This window comes from Oncorhynchus gorbuscha, linkage group LG10, assembly GCF_021184085.1.
Source record: "Oncorhynchus gorbuscha isolate QuinsamMale2020 ecotype Even-year linkage group LG10, OgorEven_v1.0, whole genome shotgun sequence".
NCBI classification, from domain to species: domain Eukaryota; kingdom Metazoa; phylum Chordata; class Actinopteri; order Salmoniformes; family Salmonidae; genus Oncorhynchus; species Oncorhynchus gorbuscha.
Window position 1 is genome coordinate 53,656,714 of NC_060182.1, and position 19,778 is coordinate 53,676,491.

Sequence of the window (19,778 nt, forward strand, 5' to 3'; positions counted from 1 at the left end):
AAGGGTTAGATATCCAGGGCATAAAAATAAATGTAATTGTAGGCTGATGTTGTCTTTTAAATCCATATTTTGGATCCCTCATAGATTATCTAGTATTTCTAACCTCTCTGGATTACAACCGAATTATGATAAATTGTACTATATATTGTTTTGGATCACAACTTTTACATTATCGTGTAGTTTATCAATAAAATGTTCTATTGGTGATGTGGACATACTCTGTATACATATCCCGAAAGAGAGTAATTATCTTAATAGAAAGGTAGCAAAGATAGATACGATCTTGCTTCCTTGGAAAGGGAAAAACCTGTCTGCCTATGGAAAAATCACCCCGATTAACTCTTTAGTCATGTCGCAGTTTACCTATTTGCGTATGGTCTTGCTTATACCTGTTTTATTAATTATATGAGCTAAAAATATAACATTTTATTTGGAATGTCAAGGCAGACAAAATGTAAAGGGGCCTATTTTTAGAATATGAATTTGAAGAGCTGAATACCTCAGTCATACAAAAGTTATACTTAATCCGAACTGGTTCTCTAGAAATTAACAAGAATGTCTCACCCCATGTTCAAGAAAGGCCTTTTTCCCTTTATTCAGTTTATAACCTCTTACTTTCATTATTTGAACATGAAATAATCTCCAAAATATTGCTATTTTAAAAACAAGCCATATAAAGTTGGTTGAAATTTCTGTTTAATCCACCAGAAAACACAGAACAAATAATGCAACAAATATTGTGCTTCAACTCAAAAAAAGGTATAATCTTTGTAAAGGATATCATAAATAGGACTTGTCAAGTTATGTCACACATGCAGCTAACTAAAATATATGGAAATGTCTGCTCTACTCAAAATTACAACCAACTAATTGCAGCATTACTGCAAATATGGAAGAGGCAAGTGGAAGAGGGAAAAGTAAGGAACTTCTCTGCCGGCCCTGCATTAGACCAAAATTGGTTAAATAAAATAGCGATGAATGAAAAAAGTATACCAGTTTAATTCAAGGACCAAAAAAATCACAACTTTGCCATATAAACTCAAGAAAAAAAGAAACGTCCGCTCACAGGCAACTGAGTTTATTTTCAGCAAATTTAACGTGTACATATTTGTATGAACATGACAAGATTCAACAACTGAGACAAACTGAACAAGTTCCACAGACACTTAACTAACAGAAATGTAATAACGTGAACAAAGGGGTGGTCAAAATCAAAGTTAGTCAGTGTCTGGTGTGGGCACCAGCTGCATTAAGTACTGCAGTGCATCTCCTCATCATGGACTGCACCAGATTTGCCAGTTCTTGCTGTGAGATGTTACCCCAGTCTTCCAACAAGGCACCTGCAATTTCCCGGACATTTCTGGGGAGAATGGCCCTAGCCTTCACCTTCCGATCCAACAGGTCCCAGACGTCCTCAATGGGATTGAGATCTGGGCACTTTACTGGCCATGGAATAACACTGACATTTTGTCTTGCAGGAAATCACGCACAGAATGTGCAGTATAGCTGGTGGCATTGTCATGCTGGAGGGTCATGTCAGGATGAGCCTACAGGATGGGTACCACATGAGGGAGGAGGTTGTCTTCCCTGTAACGCACAGCGTTGAGATTGCCTGCAATGACAACAACCTCAGTCCGATGATGCTGTGACACACCGCCCCAGACCATGACAAATCAAATCAAATGACAAAACCATGACAAGACCTCCACCTCCAATTCGTCCTGCGCCTCCAAATCGACCTCCACCTCCAAATCGACGCTCATTCCTTCGACAATAAACACAAATCCAACCATCACCCCTGGTGAGACAAAACCGCGACTTGTCAGTGAAGAGCACTTTTTTGCCAGTCCTGTCTGGTCCAGCGACGGTGGGTTTGTGCCCATAGGCGACATTGTTGCCGGTGATGTCTGGTGAGGACCTGCCTTAAAACAGGCCTACAATCCCTCAGTCCAGTCTCTCTCAGCCTATTACGGACTGTCTGAGCACTGATGGATGGATTGTGCATTCCTGGTGTTACTCGGGCAGTTGTTGCCATCCTGTACCTGTCCCGCAGGTGTGATGTTTGGATGTACCAATCCCGTGCAGATGTTGTTAGATGTGGTCTGCCACTGCGAGGATGATTAGCTGTCCTCGCTGTCTTAGGCGTCTCACTGTATGGACATTGCAATTTATTGCCCTGGCTACATCTGCAGTCCTTATGCCTCCTCGCAGCATGCCTAAGGCATGTTCACGCAGATGAGCAGTGTTTTTCAGAGTCAGTAGAAAGGACTCTTTTAGTGTCCTACATTTTCATAACTGTGACCTTAATTGCCTACAGTCTGTAAGCTGTTAGTGTCTTAATGACCGTTCCACAGGTGCATATTCATTAATTGTTTATGGTTCATTGAACAAGCAATTTAACAATGCCGAGAGTGTGCAAAGCTGTCATCAAGGCAAAGGGTAGCTACTTTGAAGAATCTCATATAAAATGTATTTTGATTTGTATAACAGTTTTTTTGGTTAATACATGATTTCATAGTTTTGATGTATTCACTATTATTCTACTACTATGTATGAAAATAGTAAAAATAGAGAAAAACCTTTGAATGAGTAGGTGTTCTTAAACTTTTCACCAGTAGTGTGTATTTACAAAGAAATATGTGGGGGATTGGAATTGATGCAGACCATTATACAATCTATTCGCAATCTAAAAAGTGTTCTGAAATTCTACTGGCAAACGCTTACCTACATACACAAATCTATGGGGCCAAAGGTAAAATCCTTTAAAGTCATTTTTATTTTGTGCAAACTGCCACCTAAAGGAAAGACATTGGGCTTGGGTGTGGTTATCGCATAATTGCAATACAGTGATCTCCAATAGTATTGGGACAGTTACACATTTTTGGTTTTAGCTCTGTACCCCCACACTTTGGATTTGAAATGATACAATGACAATGACGTTATAGTGCAGACTGACAGATATAATTTGAAGGTATTTTCATCCATATTCGGTGAACTGTTTAGAAACTAAAGCACTTGTTATACATAGTCACTCCATTTAATTGGACCACAAGTATTGTGACAAATTCACTGCTGTGTATTAAAGTAGTTAAAAGTTTAGTTTTCGTCCCATATTCCTAGCACTGTTAACATCAAGCTTGTGACTCTACAAAGTTGTTGGATGCATTTGCTGTTAGCTTTGGTTGTTTTAGATTATTTTATGCCGAAATATAAATTAATGGTCAATAATGAATTTTGTCATTGGAGGAAACTTTTATTGTAAATAAGAATATAATGTGTTTATAAACACTTATACATACATGTTAATACGACCATGATCACAGATAATCCTGAATAATTTTTAAATAATGATGAGTAAAAAAGTTAGATGCACAAATATTACCCCCCCCCACCCACAAAAATGCTTACCTCTTGGGGTATGATATGTGTGTATTTATTATACTAAAGGTGAGGACGCTGTTGATTTTATGTGCATTTTACATTTACTTAACTTTTCATATTTGTTGATAACTAATCTAGAAAAATACTCTGGATACATTCAGTAACATAAGAATATTCTTTCAAAATTTGGGGTATGTGCAAAATAAGAAAAAAATAATTACTAGCATTACACAGTTCCTAGTAATTTCAATGCAATTTTATGACTCAAAGAATAAGGTGCTTTTTTTTCTTTTTTAGCTCTGCTGTTGAGGAACTACAGCAAGCAGACTTGTTTTGTTTGGAACACAGCCCTGCATCCCCACCATCATACAATTACTGTTGTTGTTTACGCAATCCAACATTTTTCCATTATAAATCGCAATCTGGGTCAGGTGGGCATCATTTCAAAGCTTGTTATGTTGCTGACATGACTAGCTAAATTATAAAATACGATCTTAGTGTTAGGCTTTTACAAGGCAATTCAGAAAACGGGTTAATGTTCTCCATCACTGCGATTAATTTCAGCTATATGGATTTAGAGCCATAATAAAAATATCCTGGGGGATAGGGGTTCAACGAAATATATTCCCAAAGTATTCTCAAATACTTTATTTCTTGGTTACGCAGTATGCACTGAACTGACAAGCATGATTATTGCTGACACTATGATGTTCAGATGAAGGGAATGAAATAGTCTGTAATCCGCTCCATTGTGGTGCTCAACTTAAACAGCGGTGTGTAGCCTTACTCTAGCTGCTGGCAAAATAATTCAATGCCTCTACTTTTTCACTCAGGATGTAACTTTCCAGTGCTACTATTCTTGTCATGTAATGTTGTTATTAAAACTAAATCAGACATCCCCATAGTACAATAGTTTACCTATTTACCTAGTCGGCTTGTTCTGTGTTCTATGCGAGAGTCATGTGGAAGTAGGAGTGCTGAGGGTGCTACAGCACCCCCTGATAAATCAGAATTTTAAAAAAGATTATAAAAAATGTGTAAGTATAACAAATGTTCACAAAAGTAGTGCACTGGGCCTTTATTACTTCTGTATGAGCAGACCAAAATAGTTGTCAGCAGCACTGGGAGAAAAAAATTCTCACAGCATATCCAACCATTGTAATTTAGGTACAAAGTTAAAATAAGGAGATGACAATTAGGATTTACATGTAACATGGTCTGATGTTCATTATAATTTACTTAATTCATTTTTAGCAATGTTGCTTTCAAAAAGGTTGCTGCTGTTCCCATAGATAGACAGTACATGGTTGCTCTATGTATCATTGACCCTGGATAAGCCAAAGACTGGGCTAACACAGCTAACCTTTTAGGTCAATAATATGCTAATTTTGTAAACAATTTGCTGCCTTCATAATCCTGAGATAAATTTAACTAGATAGTAGCTAGGTTAGCTGACTTTTCTCAAAACAAACATCATTCTGGCTAGCTACTTCATTTCACGCTTGCTAGCTTGTACACAGCCAAATATCACTCCAGAAACACAATGGGTAAATGGCGTTCTAAAATATTTCATGGTGGAGACAAACAAGGGCGATTAATGCAGGGGCTGAGGAGGAGGACGTTGAAGAACGAGTGAGAAGATGGAAGTGGATATGGAACTTGAGGTAAAACAACTGATGGATGGTTAGGCAGTGGGTATGGAGCTCGAGATAAAACAACAGAAAAGGGCACGAAATAGATGTTTCCGCAGTGATGATTTTTCATGACCACAACGCCCGCTTGCATTTTAAGGCCCGCCTTCCCACACCTATGATTTGTTGGGAGAGATGACTGCCTGAAGAAGACCCATCTTAGACATTATTTTTGTTTGTTTTGTCGTCGTTGCCAATAGAATGTAATTGAAATCAGACCTTTGACACTAATGCCTACGGTCTGGTTTTTGGGACTATTTTGGGATTACACCCATGAGCAATCCCAGGGTTAAATTCTCTACTGTATGGAGTATCGTCATACATAATATTAAGCATCATAGTACTGTATATTTGTTTTCTCACTTGTTTGTACTTCTGTTGCCAATGCCAAGGCATTTCCTACAAGCTGCCTTAATCAGGGTTAACAATTTGTTTTTTAAACATGTTCACCAAGTCAGAAACAAACAGAGCTGGTTTTCAAGGGATTTTCATGTTTGCAAGTTTATGTCAAGTTGTTGATAGTATATTGAAGTATATCATGCTCTTAACACATGTTCTTTACATAATGATTGCGGTTGCATTGAACATTTCCATTAGCATTGAGTAATAGTGGCAGCAGCATCACTTGACCTCCCCATTAGCAATATGGATTATGCAATGTATACATGATACGTAATATGCAGTGCCTACTGAAAGTCTACACACCCCTTGCAGTCTTCACATGTTGCTGATTTATAATTAAGTCTAAAAAGGATTACCTTCTAAATTTTAAAAGTCAAAGATATTATCTAGAACATTTTCCTAATAAATACTTTTTTTTCTTGATGTCTTAGAGTTAATACTTGGTGGAAGCAACTTGGTGGAAGCCATTACAGCTGTGAATAATTTTGAATAAGATTCTAACAAACTTTATGCAAACTTCCTGTTATTGCTAATGGATAGAGGTTAGTATGTCTTGGGCGTTTGATCTTTGGCCCTATAACTTTCTCACTCATTATTTATGATTCACTCAGGATTATCTGTAGTCATGGTAAAATCCACATTAATGTAAGAGTGTTTAGAAACATATTCTTATTTATAATAAAAGTGACCCCAAAATAACAGTACCTTATTTACCATACATTTATATTGGGCACAAGTTAATCTGAAACACAACCAAATTCCAACAAAGTTATCTCAAATTTGAATAAGTCAATCCGTGCTAGGAATATGGGACCAAGTACTAAACTTGTGACTACTTTATTTTATAAGAATCGTTAACAACAATTTTAACACCTACCTTTTTGAGGATAATAAGTATTACTTGTTTAAAAAAAAATCTATATCGCTGAGCAATTGTATTAGTATAAAATATAATTTCAGACTTTTTTTGACCCTACAATGTGCATTCTGAAAGTAATCAGGCCCCTTGACTTTTTATGTTTACAGCCTTAATCTAAAATATTATTCAGCCTTATTATTTTTCCTCATCAATCTAAATGCAATACCCCATAATGACAAAGTGAAAACAGATTTTTACAAATGTTAGCAAATGTATAACATTTTTTAACCTCTCTGGGATATGTGGGACGGTAGCGTCCCACCTCGCCAACAGCCAGTTAAATTGCAGGGCGCCATATTCAAAACAACAGAAATCCCATGATTAAAATTCCAGAAATCCCATGATTAAAATTCCTCAAACAAACAAGTATTTTACGCCATTTTAAAGATGAACTTGTTGTAAATCCAGCCACATTGTCCGATTTCAGAAAGGCTTTACGATGAAAGCACACCAAACGATTATGTTTGGTCAGCACGTAGTCACAGGAAAACACAGCCATTTTTCCAGCCAAAGAGAGGAGACACAAAAAGCAGAAATAGAGATGATCTTCATCAGATGACACTATAGGACTTCTTGTTACACAATAAATGTATGTTTTGTTCGATAAAGTAGATATTGATATCCAAAAATCTGAGTTTACATTGGCACGTTATGTTCAGTAATTCTAAAACAGAGAGACACATCAATTTACAGAAATACTCATAATAAACATTGCTAAAAGATACAAGTGTTATGAATGGAATTTTAGATCCACTTCTCCTTAATGCAACTGCTGTGTCAGATTTAAGAAAACTTTATGGAAAAAGCACACCATGCAATAATCTGATTACGGCGCTCAGACACAAAAATAAGCCATACAGATACACACCATGTTGTGGAGTCAACAGAAGTCAGAAATAGCATTGTAAATATTCACTTACCTTTGATGATATTCATCAGAATGCACTCCCAGGAATCCCAATTCCACAATAAATGTTTGTTTTTGTTCGAAAAAGTCCATTTATGTCCAAATACCTCCTTCTTGTTTGCACGTTTAGCCCAGTAATCCAAATTCATGTTGCACGAACACTAGGTCCAGGCGACAAGTCAAAAAGTCCCGTTACAGTTCGTAGAAACATGTCAAATGATGTAATCAATCTTCAGGATGTTTTTAACATAAATCTTCAATAATGTTCCAACCGGAGAATTCCTTTGTCTTTAGAAATGCAATGGAACGCAGGTCGCTCTCAGGGGAGAGCGCGTGATTAGCTCATGGCAAACACCTGATTGAAACAGCTCTCTTTCTCTCCCCCTTCATAGTACAGAAGCCTCAAACAAAGTTCTAAAGACTGTTGACATCTAGTGGAAGCCTTAGGAAGTGCAATATGACCCCATAGACACTGTATATTCGATAGGCAAACTACAAACCTCAGATTTCCCACTTCTTGGTTGGATTTTTTCTCAGGTTTTTGCCTGACATATGAGTTCTGTTATACTCACAGACATCATTCAAACAGTTTTAGAAACTTCAAAGTGCTTTCTTTCCAAATCTACTAATTATTTGCATATTCTAGCTTTTAGGCCTGAGTAGCAGGCAGTTTACTCTGGGCACCTTTTTATCCCAAGGTACTCAATACTGCCCCCCAGTCCCAAAGAAGTTTTAATTAAACAGATACCTTATTTACATAAGTATTCAGACACTTTGCTTTATGACTCGAAATTGAGCTCAGGTGCATCCTGTTTCCATTGATTATCCTTGAGATGTTTCTTAAACTTGCACTACACCTGTGCTAAATTCAATTGATTGTACATGATTTGGAAAGACACAAGCCTGTCTATATAAATCCCACAGTTATCAGTGCATGTCCGAGCAAAAACCAGGCCATGAGGTTGAAGGAATTGCCGTAGAGCTCCGAGACAGGTTTGCGTCAAGGCACAGATCTGGGAAAGGGTACCAAATAATGTGTCTAGCATTGAAGGTCCCCAAGAACACACTGGCCTCAATCATTCTTAAATGGAAGAAGTTTGGAACCACCAAGACTTCCTAGAGCTGTCCCCCCAGCCAAACTGAGCAATCGGGGGAGAAGGGCCTTGGCAAGGAAAGTAACCAAGAACCGGATGGTCACTCTGATACAGTTCTTGTGTGGAGATGGGAGAACCTTCCAGAAGGACAACCTTCTCCACAGCGCTCAACAAATGAGGCCTTTATGGTAGAGTGGCCAGACGGAAGCCACTCCTCAGTAAAAGGGGCATGACAGTCCGCTTGGAGTTGGCCAAAATACACCTAAAGGATTCTTAGACCATGAAGAACAAGATTCTCTGGTCTGATGAAACCAAGATTGAACTCTTTGGCCTGAATGCTCAGTTTCATGTCTAGAGGAAAACTGGCACCATCCCTATGGTGAAGCATGGTGGTGCCAGCATCATGCTGTCAGGATGTTTTTCAGTGGCAGGGACTGGGAGACCAGTCAGGATCGAGGGAAAGATGAATGGAGGAAAGTACAGCGAGATCCTTGATGAAAACCTGTTCCAGAGCGTTCAGGACCTCAGACTGGGGCGAAGGTTCACCTTCCAACAGGACAATGACCCTAAGCACACAGCAAAACAACACAGGAGTGGCTTCGGGACAAGTCTCTGAATGTCCTTGAGTGGCCCAGCCAGAGCTCAGACTTGAACGTGATCGATTTTTTTAGAGACCTGAAAATAGCTGTGCTATTGGGAGAAACTCACCAAATACAGGTGTGCCGAGCTTGTAGCGTCATACCCCAAAAGACTCAAAGCTGTAATCGATGCCAAAGTTGCTTCATCAAAGTACTGCATAAAAAAAATGTTTTTGCTATGTCATTATGGGGTATTATGTGTAGATTGATGAGGAAAAAAAAACATTTAATCCATTTTAGAGTAAGACTTTAACATGACAACCATTTGAAAAAGTGGTTTTGTATGTTTATGGGGGTGTCACCTATCTAGGTGTTTTTGTAAGTCTATGGTTGCCTAGATTGGTTCTCAATTAGAGGCAGCTGTCTATCATTGCCTCTGATTGGGGACCATATTTAGGCAGCCATATTATTTTGGTATTTTGTGGGTGATTGTTCCTGTTACCAGTGTTCCTATGTGTTAGTGTTCACGTTACGGGACTGTTTCGTCTTCGTTGATTTCGTCGGTTTATTGTTTTGTTCGTTGTTTAAAGTATCCCATTAAAATATGGATTATCATCACGCTGCATTTTGGTCCTCCTCTCTTTCACCCAAAGACAGTCGTTACACCTTGTGAAGATGCTGGAGGAACCCGGTACAAACATATCTATATCCACTGTAAAACTAGTACTAAATCGATGTAACCTGAAAGGCCGCTCAGCAAGGAAGAAGCTACTGCTCCAAAACCACCATAGAAATTGTCAGACTACGGTTTATAACTGCACATGGGGACAAAGATCGTACTTTTTGAGGATCGTACTTTTTTGTTCTCTGGTCTGATGAAACAAAAATAGAACGGTTTGGCCATAATGGCCATCGTTATGTTGTGGAGGAAAAAGGGGGAGGCTTGCAAGCCGAAGAACACCACCCCAACCGTGAAGCACGGGGGGTGGCAGCATCATGTTGTGGGGGTACTTTGCTGCTGGAGGGACTGGTGCACTTCACAAAACAGGTGCCATCATGAGGAATGAAAATTAACATCTCAAGACATCAGTCAGGAAGTTAAAGCTTGGTCGCAAATGGGTCTTCCAAATGGACAATGACCCCAAGCATACTTCCAAGGTTGTGGAAAAGAGGCTTAAGGACAACTAAGTCCAGGAGTTGGAGTGGCCATCACAAAGCCCTGACCTCAATCCTATAGAACTGGGCAGAACTGAAAAAGTGTGTGCGAGCAAGGAGTCCTACAACCTGACACAGTTACACCAGCTCTGTCAGGAGGAATGGGCCAAAATTCACCCAACTTATTGTGAGAAGCTTGTGGAAGGCTACCTGAAATGTTTGACCCAAGTAAAACAATTTAAAGGCAATGCTACCAAATACTAATGGAGTGTATGTAAACTTCTGAACCACTGGGAATGTGATGAAAGAAACAAAAGCTGAAATAAATCATTCTCTCTACTATCATTCTGACATTTCACATTTTTTAAATAAAGTTGTGATCTTAACTGACCTAAGACTGGGAATATCTACTCTGATTAAATGTCAGGAATTGTGAAAAACTGTTTTTGGATAAGGTGTATGTAAACTTCCGACCTCAACTGTACATCCCTCCCAACCTTGTAGGCTTACCCAGTATCGGAGGCTGTCATTAACAATGGCAATTTTGACATGTTAATCTTGGTGGGGCAAACTCAACCAATATCTTTCAAATATTTTTTTGCCATTAAATCCACTGCACAACATGTATTATTTCATAATGCCTATTTGGTCTTAAAAGAAAGGAAAATACAATCACGAGCATCCACTTTTTTATGCAATATACCGACGCACAAACAAAACAATCCTTGCAATATCAACTGGAATTACATGGGTCTATTAAGTCAAATCAAAATCCAACTGTCACATGCGCCGAATACAACAAGTGTATACTTTACTGTGAAATGCTTACTTACAAGCCCTTAACCAACAGTGCAGTTCAAGAATAAAATATTTACCATGTAGACTAAAATGTAATAATAAAAAGTAACACAATAATGAGGCTATATACAGGAGGCACCGGTACCGAGTCAGTGTGCGGGGGTACAGGCTAGTTGAGGTCATCTGTACATGTAGGTGTGGGCAAAGTGACTATGCATAGATAACAACCCAACAGCGAGTAGCAGCAGTGTACAAAATGAGGGAGGGGGAGGTCAATGTAAATTGTCTGGCGATTTTTATGAATTTTTTAGCAGCCTTATGGATTGGGGGTAGAAGCTCTTGAGGAGCCTTTTGGTCCTAGACTTGGCGCTCTGGTACTGCTTGTCGTGCGGTGGCAGAGAAAACACTCTAACTTGGGTGACTTGAGTCTCTGACAATTTTATGGACTTTCCTTTGACACCACTATTATATAGGTTCTGGATGGTATGAAGCTTGGCCCCAGTGATGTACTGGGCCGTTCGCACTACCCTCTGTAGCGCCTTCCGGTCAGATGCCGAGCAGTTGCCATACCAGGCGGTGATGCAACCAGTCAGGATGCTCTCTGGTGCAGCTGTAGAACCTTTTGAGGATCTGAGGACCCATGCCAAATCTTTTCTGTCTCCTGAGGGGGAAAAGGTGTTGTTGTGCCCTCTTCACCACTGTCTTGGTATGTTTGTACCATGATAGTGCATTGGTGATGTTGTTGAGAACTATTTGATTGAGAAGAGACTGTCACTGGCAAACATGGTTTAAAGACCCAACAACGTTAATTAGTTTCTCCTCGTGAAGAAAAGCACATGAGCTAAATATACAGGAAGCAAACCAATGAAATCATTCCAACATTGTCTAAAATGATTAATAAGATACTGTACTAATGAGTGAGCCCTAAATAAGCAATATAACAATTGGAATGTACAAACTTTGGCATAAGGGAACGATGAGTGAACGATGAGTGTATGAGGCAAGCAGTAATTTCGATTAAAATATTAATGCGCGAGAAATCGATATAACTACTTGTTCAGCACTTTTGAAATGAGCAGGCACAGAATTCAGATAATGGGCCGTCCTTACTGTGTTCTCCCTGTACACCAAGTCAGAAACATAGGATAAATAAAGGGGCCATATAAGCAGACAATGAAAGCTCTTGCATTATTCGATGATTACATTTCTCTATAACAGGTTATAGGCTGCATGTGCACCACCAAGTCAGAACTGTAGGTGAAATTAAGAGGGGTAAATACACCAAGTTATTAAGGTGAGTTACATAAAATCTTACTACACAACATTCAGTCGTGGCCAAAAGTTTTGAGAATGACACAAATATTAATTTTCACAAAGTCTACCTCAGTTTGTGTGATGGTAATTTGCATATAGTCCAGAATGTTATGAAGAGTGATCAGAAGAATTGCAATTAATTCCAAAGTCCCTCTTTGCCACTCTTTCTTTCATAGTTTTGAAGTCTTCTATTATAATACAATGTAGAAAATAGTAAAAGTAGAAAATAGTAAAACTAAGGGAAAACCCTGGAATGAGTAGATGTGTCCAAACCTTTGACTGCTACTGTATATACTGTGCATTCAAAGTATTCAGACCCCTTGACTTTTTCAACATTTTGTTAGGTTACAGCCTTATTCTAAAATGGATTTGAAAAAAAGTCCATATCAATCTACACACAATACCCCATGATGACGAAGCAAAAACATTTTTGCAAATTTATATTTTAAAAAAATACATTTTTCACATAAGTATTCAGACCCTTTGCTATGAGACTTGAAATTGAGCTCAGGTGCATCTTGTTTCCACTGATCATCCTTAATATGTTTCTACATCTTGATTGGAGTCCACCTCTGGTAAATTCAATTGATTGGACATGATTTGGAAAGGCACACAACTGTCAACAGTAGCAGTCAAAAGTTTGCACACACCTACTCATTCAAGGGTTTTTCTACATTGTAGAATAATAGTGAAGACAAACTATGAAATAACACATATGGAATCATGTAGTAAACATAAACGTGTTAAACAACATTTTACATTCTTTAAAGTAGCCACCCTTTGCCTTGATGACAGCTTTGCACACACTTGGCATTCTTTCAACCAGCTTCACCTGGAATGCTTTTCTTTGCAATTTCTCACATGGAATAGCCTTCATTTCTCAGAAGAATTATAGACTGATGAGTTTCAGAAGAAAGTTATTTGTTTCTGGCTATTTTGAGCCTGTAATCAAACCCACAAATGCTGATGTGCCAGATACTCAACTAGTTTAAAGAAGGACAGTTTTATTGCTTCTTTAATCACAACAACAGTTTTCAGCTGTGCTAACATAATTGCTAAAGAGTTTTCTAATGATGAATTATCCTTTTAAAATTATAAACTTGCATTAGCTAACACAACATTCCATTGGCACACAGAAGTGGTGTTGCTGTACGCCTACGTAGATATTCCATTAAAAATAAACCGTTCCCAGCTACAATAGTCGTTTACAACATTAACAATGTCTTCACTGTATTTCTGATCAATTTTATGTTATTTTAATGGAATAATTTTTGCTTTTCTTTCAAAAACAAGGACACTTCTAAGTAACCCCAAACTTTTGAACGGTAGTGTATTTTGATTTGCATGACACTTTTTTTTTTTGGTTACTTCATGATTCCATTTGTTATTTCATAGTTCTGATGTCTTCGCTATTATTCTACAATGTAAAAAATAATACTAATAAAGGAAAGCCCTGGAATGGGTAGGTGTGTCCAAACTTTTAACTGGTACTCTCTCATAGAAGATGAATAGAAGATAAGCTTAGGTCTAACCCCAGAGAGGGATAGAGATATGCTGGTGGCATGCTACGACACCGATGGCTACTGCGCCTGTAATACAGATATAGACAAAGGAAGGTCATTCGTTCATTTTCAATCTGAATTATTTGTATAAGGCATTGTTGTAGTTACTCTGGTAGGCCGGAAACCTGTCTTCCTCAGCTCAAGTTCAGCTGTCGGGGTCAGATGGTACTCAGGGGAAAACTGCCTTCATATCATAGGGCTGCTAAAGTTTAATAATAGCCACACCATCCATACCCAACGTTTCTAAACTTTTTGTTAGGGTAAAATCAGAAGTAAGTTAAGCCATTGTTTATAGGGAAGATATGATTAGAAGAGCAATTGTAAACCAGGGGAAAACGCGCTACTCTCCCCAACCCCCCCCCCCCCCATTGGTCCTTAAAGTCATCCTTTGGAATGCATCAAGCTGCTGAATCTTGTAGAAGACAGTTGTTTAAGAATGTGACTACATTGGTTATTGTAGACACAGCGTGCAAGAGTTTCTTCTACATGAATGCACTGACCCTTTTTTTGCATTGTGATATTTGCAATCAAGTATTGAATGCAAATATTGAAGGGGCAGCAGTAGCCTAGTGGTTAGAGTGTTGGGCCAGTAACCGAAAGGTTGCTGGAACGAATCTCCGAGCTGACAAGGTAAAAATCTGTCGTTCAGCCCCTGAACAAGGCAGTTAACCCACTGTTCCCCGGTAGGCCGACATTGTAAATAAGAATTTGTTCTTAACTGACTTGCCAAGCAAAATAATAAAATGGATGGCCTCGAGAAGCTGCTTGATGGCCTCGAGAAGCTGGCCTTGAGAAACTGCTCTAATCATGGTTTGACTTTGACTGGCTGTCCGCCTCTTTTTCTATCTGTCCATCTGTCCCTCAGGGTTCTGGCTGGGGATCGAGCTGGACAAGCCCAGCGGGAAGAACGATGGCTCGGTCGGCGGGGTGAACTACTTCAGCTGTCCTCCCAAACATGGTGTCTTTGCCCCTCCATCGCGTGTACAGAGGTAAGTACATACCCCTCCTGGCTACTCCATTTTCTATTTGTAAACAACAAACAAAACAAATCTGGAAGGATTGTCTTTAATTATTTCTCACATTTAGAAATGGGTTTAGAGAAAAACAATTTACCAAACCAAAGTTGCATCTGGTGAATGTCACTGGCACAATTACCGTGTAACTGATGGTTATGGATGAAGACTGTGATGAAAATAAAATAACCACCATATGTGGAATGAACAGCTCACTCAGGGCAACGTGATGAAACTACGTGATGAAACTAGAAATAGAATGAATAGGTCGGGCTTGGAACCTCTAACCCTGGAAATTTGACTGGTAAACTGAGTACACTCAAAATAGCTGTCTGTTATTGTATTGCAATCATTTCCATGGTAACGTAGAATGTTCTTTCAAATTATTTCGTAGGAATTAATTAACACAATTTCAGTGCATATTAATGGGTACACTTACTGCTCTACTTCCTGCTTTTCTCCTATGGGTACGCTCACAATGGCCGCCAGTCCACCCATTATGACATCTGTAGTGTCTTAACACTTAGTACTTATTTATGTAATAAGAAAGACTCTGAATACAAGCAATTGAACTGGAGCTTCACATTTACTCAAACAGGTTAGTACCAGAATAACATAGAACAATACTGCGCATGACCAAGGGCGCTTCATCCTTAAAGGGGACATCAGTAATTAACAGAACATAACATTCCTTCTCTTATACAATCAGAGTTACTTTTACCAAACCACAACTGAAACATTTCCCAGAACTTGTTGTAGTTATTTTGCATCTTTTAATTTGAAATTGAACAGTTAGTTTTTGTTTGTTTGTTTATAAGTCTAGTCTGTCTGGTGGACGGTGCCTTCGTTCTGGGTAGCGCCTCAGATTGTCTGGAGGCTCCTGAACATCCTCAGTGTGTGCTTGTTCCATTATAGCGTCTGCTATAGCAGCACCTTCATCAACACGTTCCCTTCTTTCAGCCTGGGGTCTCTCTACTGCCCCACCGTCCTCTACAGTTCCTTGTGTGTCACTCTCGGGAGCTCTCTGTGCCTGTTCTCTCTCGATTGTTGTGCTGTTTTCCGTGGAATGCATTTGGTTAATGTGACGCCGCCACATTATGTCTGGGCTCACTTGAACCTGGTAAGTTCTGGGTCCCGTTTGTGTGTGTGTAAGTTCTGGGTCCCGTTTGTGTGTGTACGGTCCCTCTTGTCCATTTCCCTCCTCTTCTGTAGTCTCGCACCATCACTTCCTGTCCTGTTTGGAGATGGCGTTCCCGGCCACCGGAGAGCATCTTGGCTTGTTTGTTCAGCACTTCATTACGCCTGTTTGGCTTCATGATGTCCAGCTGTGTGCGGAGAGGCCTCCCGAACATCAGTGCGGCTGGGCTTTCATTTGTTGTGGCATGTGGGGTGTTTCGGTAGGAGGCCAGGAACTTGGCCAGTTTTGTTTGCAAAGTCCCTTCGTCTCGTTTTGCTGCACGGAGTCCTTGCTTTAGGGTTTGCACAAAGCGTTCTGCCAGCCCATTGGTGGCAGGGTGGTACGGAGCTGAAGTTGAGTGTTTGATTTCATTTACTGACATGAATCTTGTAAACTCCTCACTTACAAAAGCTTGCGCGTTGTCACTTACCAGCTGCAGTGGCAAACCGAAGCGTGCAAACGTTGTTCTGAGACACTCTATCGTCTGAGCTGAGGTGGAGGAGTCAGTGCAAAACACCTCTGGCCATTTGGAATGGGCATCAACTATAACCAGAAACATGTGCTTTTCAAAGGGACCAGCGTAGTCCACATGAATTCTCTGCCATGGCTCTGCGGGCCATTCCCATGGGTGGACTGGGACAGGAGCAGGCATGTGAAGGGTTTCCAAACATCCGCTACAGTTCTTTGCCATATTTTCTATCTGTTGGTCCAGACCTGGCCACCAGAAGTGGCTCCTTGCGAGCAGCTTCATTTTGACAATTCCAACATGACCTTCATGTAGTTGCTGCAAGACTCGATGTTGGCATTTCTGGGGTATCATGACTCTCATTCCCCACATCAAACATCCCTGGTACGTTGTAATTTCGTTTCTCCGCTGGAAATACGGAGTCAGCTCCTTTCTGTCAGTAGCTGGCCATCCTGACATGGTGTAGGTGTACACTTTTGACAAGGTCACATCTTTCCTTGTCTCAAGACTAGTCACATGTTTGATAACTGTGCTTGTGACCGGTAGTGCCTCGAGCTGAGCGGTATGGAACATGTCCACTGCATCCACCCTCCTTTGCCTTTCTCTTGTACATGGCAGTCTGGATAATCCATCTGCATTTGTGTGGAGGGATGACGGCTTAAACTCAATGTCATACATATGACTGGCAAGGAACAGGGCGTATCGCTGTAACCTGGCTGCTGTCATTGCCGGAATGCCTTTCTTTGGACTGAAAATGGAAAGCAATGGCTGGTGATCTGTAACCAGTGTGAAACGCTTGCCATATAGGTATGCTTAATTTATCACGTGGAATTTCTCATCCTTCTAGATCTACGCCCCACACTAGTGCCAGTGCTTCTTTGTCGATTTGTGAGTAGTTTTTCTCTGCATCATTCAATGTTGGTGACGCAAATGCAACTGGCCTCTCGGACCCATCTTTCAGTGTGTGTGAAAGGACTGCCCCAACTCATCCAGAAATCCATAAGGGGACGCATCACAAGCCAACTTCACTGGCATTTCAGGGAAACCCCACCTCGTAATGCATCACTTCATTTCATTACAGTACAACGGTTTGGACATAGCTATAAACAACACTAGCTAGCCTGCTAGAATAGCAACACTGCAGAAACTATTACACTCAACGGAACGACTTGATTAGTGTGTTCAGATGTTATGAGCCGTTTGCCTCCAGAAATGCATTTTCACATTGCTCTGTCCACCGCCATGTCCTATTCTTTTCCAGTAGCTGATTTAGAGGCTGGAGTACTGCTGAAAGGTTTGGGAGGAATCTTCTGTAGTAATTGATCAGTCCCGTGAAAGATCTCACTTCTGTGATATTTTGTGGTCGTGGTGCCTGTACCACTGCCTCGATTTTGTCCTGTGTTTTGTGCAATCCATTACAGTCAATCTCATGTCCACAGAAGACAATCTTGTCTTTGAAGAACTCACACTTCTTTAAGTTTGCCTGTAGACCATACTCTTTCAGTCTTTTCAGGACCTCTTCCAGGTTAGCCAGATGCTCTTTGTCGGTGCGTCCTGTTATGATCATGTCATCCAGGATACACTGGGTTCCTGGGATTCCTTGCAAAATCTGGTCAATAGTTCGTTGCCAAATGGCTGGGGCTGATGCAATGCCAAACACCAGGCGGTTATACCTGTATAGACCTTTGTGTGTGTTTATTGTCAGGTACTGTTTGGAACTCTCTTCAACCGGTAGCTGCAGGTAAGCCTGTTTCAGATCGATTTTACTGAAGTGTTTTCCCACCAGCTAGTGCAGCAAAGATGTCATCCAGGCGTGGTAGGGGGTATTGGTCCACATGCAACATTGGATTCACAGTTACCTTGAAGTCCCCACACATTCTAACAGACCCGTCTTTCTTCACAATAGGAACTATGGGTGTGGCCCATTCGCTTCTGTCCACTTTCGTCAGGATCCCTGCAAGATTTCCGCTTCCACCTTTGGTCTCAGGGAGTATGGAACAGATCTGGCTTTGCAGAATTTTGGGGTTGCATCATCTCTTAGTACAAGTTTTGCTGTGAAGCCTTTTACTGTTCCCATCTGATCACTGAAAACTGTGTTGTATTTATTCCGCAAGTGTTCCAGTGTTTGGTCTGTGCCTTTCTCTTTGGACTGGAACGTGTGGAGCATTTTCAAGTCACACCAATTCAGCTTTATTTTTGAAAGCCATTCCCTGCCAAATAATGGGGGGCCAGTTCCAGGCACCACATACAGCTGTAACTGCTGTGTTTGCCCCCCATAATGCACTCTGACCTGCAACGCCCCCATTGGGCTCAATCTCTCTCCTGAGTATGTCTTCAGCAACACATTTGTGTTCTTCAGCTTGATAGCCTTAAAGTGCTCATTGTAGACAGTAGTGGAAATTATAGACACTGCGGATCCTGTGTCCAGCTTCATTTTGAGGGGTTTGCCTTCGATATCTGGTGTCACCCATATTATGCTACTGCTGGGAGAAGTCACTGTGTTTAACCTCATTGTACCAATTAATCTTTCATCTGAATCACTGCCACTGTTCTCTGCTAGTGCATTCACAGACCCTTTAATTTTCTCAGTTTTCCTGTTGTGACTGAATTTGGCTTTGCTTGCTCTTTGAATGTGCCCCCTTCTACTGCATTTGTGACAAATTTCGTCTTTGAAACGGCAGTCCTCTGCTCTGTGACCATCTCCGTCACACCTGTTGCATTTTCCGGCCACACGGGGGCGTTGTCGACTGCGTGAAAACTTGTGCAGGGAAATTTGTGACAGGTCGGTACTTCTTTTACCTTGCAACTCAAAAGTATCTTTAGTCGCGATTTCCATAGCCACAGCAATTTCAACAGCCTTTGCAAACGTGAGCTCTGATTCTGTGAGCAAACGTTTTTGAATGTGTTCATGTTTCAGTCCACAAACAAATCTATCCCTTAATGTGTCATTTAGGTTCTCTCCCAACTGGCAATGTTCAGACAGTTTCTTCAACACTGCTACATATGTACTAACACCCTCCCCCTCATTCTGATCTCTCTTGTGGAAACGAAAACGTTCCGCGATGAGGAGTGGTTTAGGTGATAGGTGATTTTGCAATATCTCCACAATCTCTGTGAATGTTTTATTTGAGGGCTTCAGAGGGGCAGTCAGATCTCTTAGCAAACTGTATGTTTTTGGGCCAATTAAACTCAACAACGCTGACACTCTCTTGTTATCAGCAATGTCGTTTGCAATGAAGTACTGTTCCAGTCGTTCAATGTAAGTTGCCCAGTTTTCTTGCGTGTCATCAAACACATCTATTTTCCCGATGCTAGCCATTC

At 40.4% G+C, this 19,778-nt stretch overlaps 1 protein-coding gene across 2 annotated transcripts in view; it reads left to right on the forward strand.

The window, feature by feature from the left end:
* The window catches only part of LOC124046243 (CAP-Gly domain-containing linker protein 4-like), a 109,870-nt gene that overhangs the window by 57,353 nt on the left and 32,739 nt on the right, over positions 1–19,778 (forward strand). For both annotated transcript variants that reach the window (XM_046366395.1, XM_046366396.1), the window contains exon 12: positions 14,667–14,790. In XM_046366395.1, the coding sequence (XP_046222351.1) occupies positions 14,667–14,790 (124 nt within the window). The remainder of the gene's footprint in view (positions 1–14,666; positions 14,791–19,778) is intronic.